The following is a 16549-nucleotide window of genomic DNA, read 5'->3' on the forward strand; positions in this document are numbered from 1 at the left end:
AAGCGACTAAACCCACCTGTGACCTACATATTTTACCACAGGCAGTGCAGGCATAGAAATTGTTCGCCGGTGGTCGATTTAGATTTTCTTTTCGCCGTCTACGTCGGTCCTCAGGAGTGGATTTTCTCTTTTGGTCTCAAATGTTTATCCAGTGACAGTCTCGTTCTGAAGCCGCATGCAACCAGGTGCTCTCTTCTATGTCAGCAAGTTGACGCCTAAGCTGGTTTTTAAAGCGTTTCCGTGGGGCAACTCTGTTACGTCGACAACCTTTCAGCTCACAAAAAAAAGACTGCTTTTGGCCTACGTTCATCTTCCATACGGGGTACGTGCCTTGCCCATCGTAACTGTCAGACCATAAGAAGTCCCTCTAGTCTATACAGTCCATACCGGCGTTCACAAGGGTATCGCTGTTTGTAGTGCGGTCTTGGCACCGTAGGATATCCGTTGTACAATACCAACATATGGAAATCTCTCATGTTTTTTTATCTTTGTATACAGGGCCCTGGCATGGGCCCCGCAAATTACATTTAGTTTATTACTATCAGTCATGACTCTTGTCACATGCTTTTAAAGATGTAGGACTTACAGGGTTAACATATTTAATTAACCCACTGGCGCCAATTGCATTTTAATTGCTTCAAATAAATTTTGATATATTTATCTAATAGTCATAGCGGGAGGCGCGGTGGCTGAGCGGTAAAGCGCTTGACTCCCGAACCGAAGGTCCCGGGTTCGAATCCCTGTGAAGACTGGGATTTTCATTTCGGGCTCTTTGGGAGCCTCTGAGTCCACCCAGCTCTAAATGGGTACCTGGTATTAGTTGGGGAAAAGTAAAGGTCGTTGTACTGGCCACATGACACCCTCGTTAACCGTAAACCACAGCAACAGATGACCTTTACATCATCTGCCCTATAGACCACAAGTTCTGAAAGGGGAACTACTACGAGTCATAGCGATGAACTAAACTTGACTAAAGTCAAGGACTCTAGATTAAAGTTCACTATTTGACAACTAAAAAAAAAAATTTAACAATAATATTTACAATATCTCAATACGTAGCAGTTGATCTTTAGTACGCTAGTTAGTTGCCCATTTGTTTGTAAATATGTCGTGATTCCTAAAGTGAAAGTCTGATCCCTTCTGTATGTTGAAATGATCTAGTGATACAAACGTGGGAGCTTTAAAATTACATTATGCACAGCTAACAAAACAATTACCATGTAACTTAAAAAAAAAAACAAATCTGATCAACACGCCCGTACACCGGATACACCAACAAGATTGCTATTTATAGTTTTTAAATCCATGTTTTTAAATGGGCTAGACTAGATTCCAGACTCAGAGAGTTGCACCACATTAAGTTGCCTGGATCTCATCCACACCTACGTGTCAAGACGCACACGTCTTTCCAGTTTCATGGACATGGAGGAGCGGGGAGGGCTAAATGGTCAATGGGGGGATCTGACCGACACTCCTACACCTTATCTAGCGCGGTCATTGCTTCGATCCCCGAGGCTTAATTCCTGACGTTAAAAAAAAAAAAAAGGTTTTATTGTGGCGAGACATAATACAGGAAGCGAAGTATTCATGCATTTCTTTTCCGGGTCAAAGGTTCTGCACCTTTTAAGACTCGGAAGAGTTGTTGTTTTTTTAAGTCTGAATGGAATTTCTCTATGTAGTGTCTCTTACTTTGCACTAAAAATATGAACAATGTATTCAAGTATCATAATTAATTGGATTGCCACTTTATTACATAATGACATTTCATTATTACGGCCGTTTTTTTTTGTACCCTAGAATAGGCTATTTCTTTAGTTAGTGGAAAGACAGTAGACACCCCGCCCTCGACAGCTAGGGGCTCTGGGTATTTAAAGCTTTAAAAAATGCATATTCTGAGGTATCTACATTGCATTATCCTGCTACTCTTCTGCTATCCCTTTTGGTGACTGTCATTGGCTTATTTTTTGTTTTGTTTTTAAATGAAGAAGATGTTAACCTTGAAATCCCCTGGAGGGAGATGTTAAGGTTACCCCCCCCCCCGGCTGCAATGGGGCAGTAAGTAAAGTAAGACCATTAGGTCTGTGGCAAGTGATGGTTTGAACTTCAACCCTCCCCCCCCCCTTTTTTAGGCTATGCCCATGTATCATTTAAGTCTAAAAGTTTTATATATTTATATAAAGTTTGAAAACTGGATGATTGCTTGCGTAGGATTACATTATGTATTTTATGTATACATGTATGTGGTCTGAACACTATAAACAGTACAATAGCAACACTTAATGAGTATGAAATGAATACATTATTAAATGTTTTAGAAACTTTTTGGTATTACTTACAGATTACAGACACTTCGAAAATTCCCACGCATTTCAGGTGTCAGTTTAGCCATACATGTTGATCTGTGACTTAAACTCTGTTAAGTCGTTGGTTTTCCTGTCTGACTCAGACAACCCATTCCATTTAAAGATTAGAGAATGTAGAAGGTTTAGAGAGGCACTCACTTAATGGGGACATGCTTCATCCCAGTACATTCTCAGAAACGGGAATTGTATTTGAATATACCATGACCCATATATTTCAAATATAAATCTCCTTTCATTAAATATCTAATGTGGCAGCACTTTATAAAACCAGATCATTATTTTCCGTAATTAATAACTTCATACTAAGCATAAGTTTGTCATTAATTACACTAGCGAAACAAAATTGATCTGGATTTGGTTTTTAAAAACATACAGTAAACATTAGTTATTGTTGTAAGCCTTACTTGTAGTATTTTTAGATCTAACATGTTATTATAGCTTTCTTTTTGTTTAGGCAAATCTATTTTTTGCTGCGTTACATCAATGGTTTCTAACTTCTCTCTCATCCTTTTTTTTTCGGCAATATTGTCAATGGAACCATCAAAAGAGGGGGGACGGAAGGAGCAAAAAGAAACGGGAGTGCCATCAAACGTCCATGCCCACCAGTAAAACCATTAGATCAAACACAACATCGAAGACATCAAAGCAGTGTTGAAGTCAATGCCGCTCTTACTCAGCAAAGAATACGGTCAAACGTTTTGCAAATGATAATAAGTACAGTTTGTATAGTGTGAAGATTTTTATATTCTTGTTGAATTTCAAACAAAATTTAATGTCAAAAATAAATTATAAAAAAACAAACAAGAAAACGTGTTCGGACATCTGTGCCTTGCTGCTGTCATTGAATTTTTTTTTCTTTAGTCGCGACTAGACCGACCCATTTGGTGCCGGCCCACCGGGCATTAGCCATTTTGCCAGTCCGCATCTGGTCACGCATACGTAGTTATGACCTACTTATTTTGCCAATCCCAACGTTCCCGATTGAAGTTCTCTTTCCAGCAGTAGCTTTCCTTTTGGTATCAGATAATTTTTATATTGTTTGTGTACTTGCTCCTACTCTGTTTGCTTCTTTGGCGCAATGCTGAGTCAATTAATGCAGTGAGTCAATTAATGCAGTGAATCAATTAATGCAGTGAATCAATTAATGCAGTGAATGCACGAAGGCATCTACGTCAGGTTCCGCTCAGACTGCAATGTGTTCAACCTTCGGAGGCTACTGTCCCATACTAAGATCTTTTCATAACTCTAAACCTATGATTGTGGCTTTCTGGCTAAGAATCACCATGAGTCCCAGCTAACCGATAACGTATAAGCGTAAGCTAATAAACCTAGGAATAACAGAAGTCGTGTTTCAGAAGTCACCCAATAAAATCTACTCAGCCCCTAAGATCACAGTGAATGAAAATCCCTTCAAAGTGGTGGACCCCTTTACATAACTGAGAAACACGGTATCCAAGAAAGGCTGATAACTGTCTTGCTAAAGCAAGTAGCGTTTTGGACGCCTCCAAGCTACAGAATGGCGGAATAAATCGCTCTACCTGCCTACAGAAATCAAGTGTCTATCAGTGGTTCTCACCACACTTTTGTGTGGTTCCAAGACCTGGTTGCTCTACAGAAGGCTTCTGATGCTCCTTGAAAGCTTCAGGCTCCATAATGGGCATACGCTGGTAGGACTACCTTACAAATAGGCCTAACCATGGCTGGATGATGGTTTGGATAAAGTAGAAGCACTAATTACCATTTGATAGTTGCGCTGGGTCGGACACTCAACACGCATGGGGGACCACCGCGTGCTAAAAGCGGTTTTTTTTTGTTTTATTTTTTTGCGCCCTTAAAGGAGGACGGCGTAATAGAGGTGCCCCTGGTAATTGCTATAAAGATCAACTCAGGATACATTTTGCAGTCACTGGCAAATGAGACAAGTAGCTGGCAGCACATAGCCTCAGAAATCAACAGTTGGAGAGCTATCACGAAGGCCGCGGGACACAACAGATATTGGAGAAGTCAGGCGCAGAAGACGAAAAGAAATCTTAAATAAACCCCAGCGGACAACGGCTGTGATGGGAAAAAAAAAAGTAAGGCGCAATTGGATTTGCGAAGCCATTGCCATTAAAGCTCCAGCTCGGAAGAGGGCGTAGTTTGGCAGAGAGGGGGGGGGGAGATAACCTCTCTACCTCCCCATTCTTAATGCGATCACTAGAAAATAATCCAAATCCAAGCAGTTTTTAGGGAAGAGGGTCATAATCATAGTCCTCAATCTGAAAGTGGGAGTTGAGAGGCTTACGCTCCCACACAGGTCAAGTGCAAGTGGCTTCGGGAAAGGCGTTAAAGAAAGTTCTCATCCTTCCTTTACCTACGTTAAAGTTAGCCATGTACATTTCATTGTAGGAACCGAGCAAAGACACGAGGGCTACTCACGTAGTTGTTATATTATTCGGTCACGACAAGAGCTGCCAGAAAGATCGCTGCAATGGTATTGCTGTACGAGTTAGAACATTTTAACCAATTTATTGTGTGGTGGTATTTTTTTATTTACAGCTTTTTAGTCCTAATTTACCCTGCGTTCTTAAAGCATAGCTATCTAGCTGGTTTCAGGGCAGAGCACTATCAAGTCTTAGGCCGCTAATAGAAGGTCCCAAATGTGCAAAATGTTGTGCGTGCTCATACTGTTCACGCCTCCGCCAAGAGAAAGTCTTAGTGATCAAAGGGTTCTACTGGGACGGTTACTGCCCTGACCCTCTAAGAACTTCATTCAATGTGTTTTAAACAGAGATTTGGATCAGGGTCTATCTAGCATTAAATAATTAAAATCTACGAGGCAACTGTATAGCCATATTACACGCAATGAAAATCTCATTGAATGTAGATTTGTATTGGACGCAAATGTATTATTATTACTCTTACTACCAAATTAAAGACAATGTTTTTCTTTCTTTATATAATCTGACTTGACTGTCTGGTACAAATCTTGTACACACTATATCTCACATTTCCTATTTTCGGAACAAGTTGAAACTTTGTACAATTATTCGTTGTCAAAGACAATACATGAATTAATAAAAAAAATCAACCAGTTTTTTTTAATATAGAAAAGGAGATAAATCTTGAAGTATTGAGTTATGGCAGTAATATAAGCTTTGTTTTTTTTTTTTTAAAGTGTTCATAGACATTCTTCGACACTTGTACTTTATCTAGATAAAAGAGAAAAGATTCAATTCAATGATGATTGTGAGTGTTGAACAAAATAAACCTGACCAACTCATCAATTGAAAGCGTGAAATGTGGGCGTCGGGAGAAGCAGATACAAAGACAACTTTGTGAGTGCACCTATGAGGTGGGTGAAATATTTTAACAAGAAAACAAACAAAACCAATTTCCAACATTTAGCTTAAAAAAATCTTTATATTATTTCAATGAAACATTGTAACATACTATAGAATCACATTTTTCTATAGATAAAATAAAAAATACCATATAGACAACAAAATATTAAGTTTGTTTCCTTAATACTGTGTACAAGTTCACATTTCACAGAGAAAAGCCATGAAGCAAAGAGAACTCTGCCTTGGCTTGTAGATCACGGCGTTTTGTCCTTGTTCTGTTACTGTCACTGGGGAGCGTTTTTGCGCATGTCAAGTTTCTATTTTACTATTATGAAAAGACAACAAGAGGGCACTGTGACAACTGCACATGGTTAAACGTAGGCAGTTCGCATAGGATACAGGACAGAGTGTGATCACAACATTGGGGCAACAAATTTGTGATAAGTCTAGTTGAACATTTAACTCCACACCATATTCTGACAGCCCAAGTGACCCCGAGGGTTCCTAATTGTTATTTTGCTGAGCAACAGCAGACCCCTGCCCGCCCATGTCCTAACATTTCAATTGATACATACTACAAAAATACAGTATTTCCCTATGTCTTAGATATGTCTCAGAACCTCCCCCACCTCTCATTTTCATTCCTGGCTGATCATGCATTAACCTATTTAGCCCTGTATGTTACGAGCAAACAGTATGAGAGACATCTAGGCTTGACCTAAGTAGTTTGACTAGCAAAAAGTCTGAGACTAATCACAACTGTGCCCTACTAACAATGTTGGTACTATAGCATAGGATATGGCTCTAGATTCTAGAACATTAAAAAATCTTGACAAGAACTGACCCAACATGATCCTACCAACAATTACACAAAGTTGTATTTTGTAGTTTGACATTAAAAGCTATGATTCACATGACTGAGAACATTGCAATGCAGTGGAAAACAATGCCCCCCAGGAAGCACTGCTTTACAGACTAGAGAAAATGGCTTCTGATTCTTTAGTTCACATACTAAACTTAAGACCTACAGTTTACTAATATATTGAAAGTTTGAAAAAAAATTGCTGAAAAAATGTCTTACCAAGGTCTAAAAATATATTTTTCAATGAAAGTCCTAAATAAATGTCATCAGTTATAATGCTTACAAATATTTCATTGTTTTCAATATTCACTTAAAAAGCTAGGTCAACAAACAGCCCAAATTCATACAATTACTTCCTGAATAATGCATTCTTAAAATGGTCTTTAGCAAAGCAGAGCTAAGGTGACAACAGAAGTGTGTTGACTTCTTTATTAGACTGTATTGTAAAAAGTGTACATGTCATATAGAGCGGCAATTAAAATGTAAACATTGTCATAGAGAAGTATACAACAACAAATGTTTCTATTACTGGAGTGAAAGGAATGTTGGTCATAAATGAACAGAGACTTTGGGAGTGGCACAATTCTTTGGCATTGGAGACAGGCAGACAAAAATCACATACAAGAACATACATTAACATCAGCTTTTTGTTAATAGTTAAAAACAAAATAAATAACCTTTCAATTATTCAGACACAGATGTACCAGCAATACAAATGGAAAACATTTTTTTTTAAGTATGACAAGGCACAGATAAAACAAAATGGGAGTGTGGCTGGCAAATTACTTTCAAATAATAAAAAAAAAAACTTGAACAAATGAATTGACTTCATAAACTTGTGTAGAGAATGAAGGATTGAAATATTTTGGTAATGCTGGTCTATGGATCACTGGTCACAATGTTCTTATTGAAAATACAAAAGCTTCACAAGACAGATTAATAAGCAGTGAAGTGGCAGGGAAAAAAAAAAGGGGCGGGGGAACCTCATTTGCATTGTCACTATTCTGCAATGATGTTACATATTGACAAGAGCTATTAAATATGGAAATTGTTCAGCCAATCCTACACTACTAGCAACTAATGTACTACAGTCAAATACAACCAGTAATTAATGTACAATTTAAAACAGACTATACACACAAAAAAACATATCATAAGTCACATGATCAGAATAAATTATTACACAGTTAAAAGTCAGAAATATGTTAAGGTCAGTTCTTCCTACAAAAATTAGCACAGATATTAGTCTGGTAACTAGAGTTAAGAAAATGGGTAAACCCTACTGGGTTAAGAAGAATACATATTCAAGTAAAATAAAATAATTATAATCATTTGGCCTGAATACTCATATAGTGTTACAAAAATAACATATAAAAAAATTTCCAAAAGAAGTTCCAAATTAGAATAGTTAAAATGTGCATCAATGGTTTTTTTTTAAGAAAAACAAAATTATTAGCCTTCAATAGTAAATATTTTTTCTGTCTACTAAAATGTTTTTGTAATACATATTTTAATCCTCAGTTACACAAGTTTTGTTGCTTATCTTTTAGCCATGGCTTTTGTATTCAGAGCTGGACTAGGAAAGAAACTGCAAAATGACTAGAAACTCCTAAAATAAATGATTGAAAAAAAAGTTTTTAAAAAGGAAACAACTTTTAGACCTTCCGTGTGAATGATGCAGAATATATAAGTTTCAGATCATTAGAAAACTAACTTTACTTAAAACACTTAGAATTGGGGGATTAAAAAGTTGAAAGATATTCACTAAATTTTAACTAAGAAATTAAATGCAACTGGTTTCCATAACTCATAAGTTACACACACACAAAAATGTAGATGAAAAAAAATAATTTCATGAGCAGAATGTAATTCTAAAAAAAAAAAAAATATGTATCTTCTACAAAAAAAATTCCTTGATTTGGCATTACCAGTACTCTCACATTACATTCATCAAGACAATAAAAGTTGAGGTTATTCACACCAGTTTAATGAGAGGACAGATTAAACAAAAAGTTTCTGATTTGTCGAGGTAGTCATTAGATCCCTATACTACCACCAAGAGGTCACAGACAAGTTAACAGCATTGCACCAGACATGTTTGAACAACTACACAAATTGAATAATTTAAATTTGTATGGCACTTGATTGGGAAATATAAAATAATGTAAAAAAAAAAGTATTCAAAATAAACGAATAATAAACAAAATTACAGTAGTATCAGGGAATTACATACAATAAAAGCCAAGATAAACTTAATTCAAACATAAACAATGACTATAAAATATTTGTATCATAACAAAAGAGGAAATAAACACTTGATATGAAAATATGCTAAATTAGCAGCAAATTTCAGAATTGTTTAAAACTGAAATCAAATAAAATGTTTTGAAATTATCTCAATTTCATTCATAAAAGTCACTGGGTTTACGACAGCATAACCTTCACAGTAAACTATTTGCAAATTTAAAGCTTGACTAGACCACTCCAGATGTTTCTGCCAAGTAGTAACAAAAGGGAAAAATAGAATTCACTTTTTTTGTTTATATCCTATTACAAAGTCCTAGCTGATAGATCTAAGTATTGCATTGTAACAGCTGATGAAAGACAAGCAAATGATCACTGCAAATCTTGACCTTCTTTGATTAAAGGAACAGCGTGAGGCTTCATACTACTATCTGTAGAGCCTGGAGAAAAAAATAATAATTGTTATTAATGGTAGTAGCAGGTAAATTCTTATTTTATGCCATAACCATTAACAGGAATTTTCTAAAATCAAGTTTTTCTCAAATGGTCCAGTTCTCAGCTAGCCAAACTTTAGGAAAAATGTTGTATAAAGAACAACAAATAATTGAATAATTTTTCGCCTCTGGAGACATCAGAATGAGAAAACAAATGTTCCAGAAAATGAAAATTGAGACTTGTGAAACATGCCCTTTAGGAGTGTCACCAGAGAATGCTGATCAAATCCTCAAAAGCTAAATATTTTATTGAGAGGCACAAACAACATGCAGGCCTTAATTGAGACTTGTGAAACATGCCCTTTAGGAGTGTCACCAGAGAATGCTGATCAAATCCTCAAAAGCTAAATATTTTATTGAGAGGCACAAACAACATGCAGGCCTTAATTGAGACTTGTGAAACATGCCCTTTAGGAGTGTCACCAGAGAATGCTGATCAAATCCTCAAAAGCTAAATATTTTATTGAGAGGCACAAACAACATGCAGGCCTTAAAACACCACAAAGGAAGAAAAACATTGGAAGGCTGCCTGATCTGGAAGCCACTGTACAGTATCTCAGATACAAGACAAGCTATCTGAGCCCTCCAACATGAAGGTTTTTCTTGTCTGCATTTGATTTAATTATGTGTATATTATATTAATTGTGACATAGCTCTATAATTAATTAATGCACCATTATTGTCTTAAAAAATAATACAAAACAACAAAAAAAAAGTTAAATTTTGTTAAACCAAGTTGTTGTTGAAACTGAATTTGACAACACAATAAGACATACAAACTGTAGTTTCACACTAACAAGCTGTGGGATTCTAAAACCAGACAATAATATCTTATTCTAGAAGCTTCAAATTATATTTGCAGAATTTATTAGTCATTTTGAGAACCTTTGTTTCAAGATTTCAAAACGTAAAAAAATAACCAAATAGTTTCCTTAAACTTATTGGATCTTCGTACTAAAAATTATAACTGAGTTCAAATCTATTTGAACTCCAAACATAGATCTAAAAAAAATCTTTAAAAAAGAAAAAAAAAAAAATCAGTTAAAAATTACATGATCATTGTTAAGCTCTTGATCACGAAACCTGTGATTTAATTGACAGTCTATAGGAAATTTTAAATGACTAAGTGCAGAAAAGGTGAACAGAAAATCTATGAAAACCTGGAAAGTAGCAACTTCAGAAGTCCTGCTATACATGGATATATTTGATAATCTACAACAGTGTCAAACATGTGAGATGACTAAGCCAAGATAAACAAAGTGACTCAAGACATGAACATAATGTCAGCAGAGAACTAAAATGAAAAGCTTTGGCTACATAGAACTAGTATTGGCATAGTCAATAAAATTTAAATAAAAATAAAGACAGATAAGTAGATCTGAAGGAATTTGACAGATGTTTTAGGCATGGAAGAGGAAAAATTTTTGTTGAACAAGATGGTTAAGCAGACCTTAGTGCCTAGTAGGTTTTAGTGTTTTATCAATTAATGATTCATGGACTCACCTTTAAATCGCTTCAATGCCTGAGCTCTTTCTTCAGCATCATAGTACCACACAGTGATTGCATATCTGAGAAGCAGATTTCAACAGAAAATGCAGGATACAGAATTCCTCTTTATGGAGCCTTAATTACATAAAAAGTTGTCTAAACTGAGTCAGCGCTAATTAACTCAGGTATTTACCTTTCTCTAAAAGATTGTTCAACCTCATGTGGGTTCCTTCTGTCAGACCAGAAAAATAACAACCTATCAAATTTGGGTTCAATGCTGGCAACTCGATCAGAGCCTTCAGGATATATTCTCAACAGGCCACCGTGTTGCTGCAAAATTAACATTTTTAATGTAACTAACATTTATTTGCATTTTTTTTAAATTATCTTTATTTTGATAAAAAACTTAAACCCACTTCTGTTATGATCAGAGTTAGGAAGTTAGGAAAAACCCATCATTATCTTTTTTTTCTTGAATCCCTAGCTTAGACATTTTTGTTAACAATTTTTTTTTTATTTTGACTAGAACCAATTTTTTTCTTTTGCTCAAATTTAATTCATTATGAAAAAAAATAAAATAAAATAACATTAAGTACATAGCGGCTTTAAACAAGAATCTGTATAAAAAGATTACTGACAATCATTCCTATACTTAGGTTTACAAAAGGCTTGTTAAGTATAATACCCTATAGATTTTTGTTGAGACAAATTGATTTATCATTAATAACAAAAATTTCAAACTCCATAACAACAAAAAATTGCTAGAGAATATCCTTAGCTAATACCGTTTTAACATTTTTTCAAACCAACACATGTCTGTTACACTCATGTGAAGTAGTTTGTTAGTGTAACACAGTGATTCCCAACCTTATACGGTCTGCGGGCCATTTTAATTTCCGACACTCGTGTCGCGGGCCACATTAATGAAAAGATGAAAAAAAAAAGAGAATAAACTATTTTAAATAGTTTATTACAAACTCGCGGCTCTAGTCGGCAACGTGGCTTGGAAAAAATTGTCTGCATTGCTCAAAATTTCGCAAGCAGGGGCGTCAGTAAAAAAAAAACATTTCGAAATCTGCTTCTCTGTCGGAACATGCGTTGTATCATTCAGTTTTGGAGATTTGAACCCATATCTTCTAAGATCTGTCCACTTTTTCTTCAATTTTCTACACTCAGAGTTTACTCGCACTGATACCAAAAGAACATAAACCAAAAGAATGCAGAAATGATGCCCTGTGCTACACACCAAAGATGTCAAGGACATGGCCAGCTCTTGAAAGCAGTGGCATAGTCCAAAAAAAAAAATATCTGTAAACTTTTTTCGCCAAAAATACACGTTCTGTAAAAAATTAGTAATATGAATATTATACATTAGATCACAATGAAATCCATTCATCTCTAACGTAGGGAAAATACATTTTTCAACCCTTTTTTTCAAATTTTTTCCGATGTTCGGCGGGCCGGATGAAACCACGTCGCGGGCCGGATATGGCCCACGGGCCGTAGTTTGGGCATCACTGGTGTAACACAATCACACTATGTCTTGTTTAACAGAACACATACACACACGTACCCGCACATCCCAGTTTTCATTGAGGTAGTAAATACAAGTGATACATCTCCCATCTCCATTTGGATTGTCAACATGTCGGACATATCTGGTTTTTCTTCCAGGGTAGCAAGCTACCATTGCCTATAGAAAAAGAAATGTAAGTCGATGGTGAAATAGAATTTTCAATACTGTTTTTATTTTTTTTGGTATCTAAACATAAACGTCAACACAAAAACAATATTCAGATATGCAGGCTGCTAAACATCTAGTTTACAAAAAATCTTTTTTTTTTTCAGCCCCCCAAAATATTTTTTTTTAAATCTAAAAATATTTATTTGATTATGCTAGTGTTTGTTTGTTCAATCAGAGGAGATAAAAACATGGACACCAAGTGGTTTTAGTTACTTGATAACTATTATTCATAGAATTTACTTTCTAAGAGGTCTGTCATTCATTTTCTGAATTGTACTAATGATAGTTTGCTCATTTATTGCTATAAGGTTAAAGTATGCTTCCTGATGAATACACTTTGAATATGTCAAGCACCAAAAAAGGACATGACAATCTATTAAATTCATGTCTACATTCGGAAAACATGAAGACATTGATTTATTTACTGTTTTATTAAACTCTCTGACATTATTTCATTATAACTAGTAATAGAAATGTATGAATTGTTTACAGTGTTATAACTGCCACCATGATGCTAATTTCTTTAAAAAATATTTATATAAAGTATATTTATACCATATATTAGATCTACATAAATACACATCTTAAAAAAAAAAAAAAAAAAAAAAATAACAAACAAATACTTCCTAATATGCTAAGGAAACAATTCACAAAACAAATCACATTAACAATAGACACAAAGTAAATTTTTGCTAGTAAAATACATTGAAAAGCTGATGTATAGTATAGCTATGTTGTTCAAACTGCTTAGCTACCTTTTTGAGATGCATATATCAAGTTCTAATCATGACCATTGACTAATTTTTATTTCAAGATGTAGGCCTATCTTGAGCTGAATTGTGTTCCTGAATACCTAAGTGGAAAACATCTCACAGATATCTAGATCTAAATTGAATATTGATCTAAATTTTAAAACCTAGAACTAGAAGTTGCAGTAGCTGAAATCAATTGGTAGTTTGTCACTTCAAGTTCAATAGAATAGATAGAATTTGATTTTTACTAGATCTATTAAAATCTAGGTTCTATTTTTAACCCACAAAATAAAAAGTAAAAACAAGTTTATTCACAGGACCACCACAACCAACAAGTTTATAATAAACCTACAAAGAAATTTCATACCTGTATCTACATCTATGAGTAGTATGCATCTAGGCAATTATAATAATGTCTCTAGCTAGAACTTTATATATATTTTAAATGCTTGTTTATACAATAATCAACTAAATCTAGAGCACAATACACAATAACTTAACTATTGTGATCAAGAAGTCATGGAAAGAGAACATATGTAAGTAATCTACTCTGTATTCACCCGTCACTAAATAGCAGGGCCGGACTTAACCATTCTGGGGCCCAATGCGAAACGGATTATGCGGGGCCCAGTTTGGGTAGGGATATGGATAATAAGTGAAAATTAAGAGCTTGTATTAGAAAAAAAATTCGTCTTTGCATTTTATTCATTCTTTACTACGCACAGAATTACAACACGAGCCTCACGTGTAGCTAAGTCATACAGTATATCATAAGAATTCTGCTTCCTACATAGATCACACTCAATAGCAAGAATTACCAAATGTTTCAATCTATCTATGAGAATTGTTGACCTCAAGTAATTCTTCATTAGTTTGAGGCACGAGAAGCTTCTTTCACTAGATTCCACAATTACGGGTATTGCATAATGCCATTTTTTTTTAGCGTGTGCAGGATTAGCGTTTTCCATATTGAATGACACCCCAAAATGACCATTTTTGTCTATATATTTCAGAAGATTTGTATGTGTTTTCAAAAGATTTTAATAATTTCCGGATATTTCCAGGACTTTTTTGAATATTTTGCAATTTCCGGATATTTCCAGGAGCTCCTGGTAAATAGACAGGAGGCCACGGGAAATCTGTAATAAGTTATAAAATGGTTTAATTTAATAATTTATACACCTAGAATTAGCGCGGGTCCTATGAAAGTGCGGGTCCCACTGCAGTCGTATAGGTTGCAGTGGCCTAAGGCTGGCCCTGCAAAATAGAGGCATATGCTACGACGCCGGTCGACTAGTATATATATATAAAATATCCAAACTCTTAATTTGAAGAAAGTATGTAAATTAGTAATTTACAGGATAAGAATTAAGATTATACAACCAGAATGCTGTAAATAGTGTTTAGTAAATAATGGACTTTACCATCAGATTAGATCTAGATCTATATGTTAAAATTTTCAAAGCTAAGAAGAAAAAAAAACGAATGGTCTGGAAAATGTCTATAATAATCTACATGGTATCTAGAATAGATCTAATCTAGTCAGATCAGTTTAGTTACCTTGGTTCTCTCATTGATTCTGTACATTTCAAGTTTGTCTGCACATTGCAACATAACAGCATCCATACAAGAAATAAGGAAATGAATGTTTTCAGAGCGTGGTTCTGTGCCATCTACCCAGGTGATCATGTCACCGCGAATGTACTTATTACTGGAAGATGACGGCCCATGAACCAGCTGTCCTTGCCGCATTACTCCTGCGGAACTCAGCTGCAGAACCTCTTTCAAGATTTCATGCCCTGTCACCTCGCCGAGGAATTTGTCAATCACACATATTCCGTATTTTGTCAAACAGTCCACAACATATTGGGCAAGCACCTTGAAACGGGAGCGCAAAATTGACAGGTACTGCTCCCTGGTCTGAAGAGCAGTAAGACTTTTGTCTCCTTGCCCCATGGCTGATTCCTGAAGATTTGCAGGAGACGAGGTCTGTGTATTTGGTGGAAGACTGATTTTATGAGTGGTGTAGTTCAGATAGTATCTTTCAGGTGGAGGACCATCCTCAGAAATAGTAGGTAAATTAGCCTCTTCGCGAACGTACCCTTTCTTAAAACTTTTTGACTTCTGCTTTACGCACTGATTACTTTTGCTTAACACCTGAGAACTGTCATGCTCATGCTTAACTTCATCCTTGCTTTCGCCAGCTTCTAACGAAGTCGGCGACCCTGACTTTGTAACTGCGTTTATACTGTCGCCGAATGTGTCCACAATACTGTCTCGACTCTCACCTGCTATGTTTTGTAATGAAGCAGGGGTTGATAGAGATTGTATACTGGAATCGTCCACTAATACCTTAGTGGGTGAGGCAGGTTCGTTGTTTACTTGCTGGACATCGTAAACGGGGGCGGTATTTTCGGTCGATTCTTTCTGCATCGAATTGTCGCTGGAAGTAACGTCTTGCGGACGCTGTGGAGGGGCGGTACCCTGTTTATTTTTCTTACATTCGCTTTTGTGATCTTTCCAATCCTGCCGCTGATGATCTTTACAGCAGTACCATGTACCCCTGCAACCCCCACAAAGTGAGAGATTTTCAAGTGCTCCACACAACTGGCATACATTCATCTCGTCACGTAGGCCTCACTTTATTCCTTTTCCGTCATGTGAGATTAAAACTCAACAGAAAAGGTACGTGCCGTGAAAAGCAGAAGTCGAACATTATCCACTACGACGTGCAACTATTAAATGCACTTGCAAATTGATTAAACATTTTTTTAAAATACACAACACCAAATGATTGTCATAAATCACACTTTTTTATTAGCCAAGAGGTTCGATTCCCTCGAAAAAAAAGATGTTGTTATTTAAAATGGGTCAAGAAACGTCACTTCCAGTGTTGCCAACTCTTAAAAAAATGTTTTAGACCTAATATACATAGTGCACTTATAGTGAAAATCGGGTCAGATCGATATTCATTTTATAAAACCTAATGTACTATTGTGCACATAAATAGATTATTATTAAAACCGTTCAAACATTGTTTACTATGATTTCATAGGAAGGTCGTGGGGTACATGTAATATCTGACTAACGTAAACCGGAGTGCTATACCTAGTAGAAAACTTACCGGTACAGATTTCGTAGCAACCATCAAACATTATAAGCATTTAGAGATTTTTTCCCATTTTAAAGCCGGGCTGTGGAGAGTTTACTAAACCTAGCCCACAATATATATCGTTTTAATATATGCATTTAATTATTGAAAGATCCCCCAATTAAAAA

At 35.6% G+C, this 16549-nt stretch overlaps 1 protein-coding gene across 1 annotated transcript; it reads right to left on the reverse strand.

Annotated features, from left to right (window-relative positions):
• Nucleotides 1–5745: 5745 nt before the first annotated feature.
• LOC106066196 (egl nine homolog 1-like) lies at nt 5746–16142 on the reverse strand. The gene is made up of 5 exons (XM_013225165.2): nt 14831–16142; nt 12348–12467; nt 10968–11104; nt 10790–10854; nt 5746–9232 (listed from the first exon to the last, which is right to left on the reverse strand). Exons 1-5 carry the CDS (start codon nt 15890–15892, stop codon nt 9165–9167), a joined length of 1452 nt encoding a protein of 483 aa, XP_013080619.2. The 5' UTR covers nt 15893–16142; the 3' UTR covers nt 5746–9164.
• Between the last annotated feature and the right edge of the window lie 407 nt (nt 16143–16549).

This window comes from Biomphalaria glabrata, chromosome 3 (genome assembly GCF_947242115.1).
Source record: "Biomphalaria glabrata chromosome 3, xgBioGlab47.1, whole genome shotgun sequence".
Taxonomy (NCBI): domain Eukaryota; kingdom Metazoa; phylum Mollusca; class Gastropoda; family Planorbidae; genus Biomphalaria; species Biomphalaria glabrata.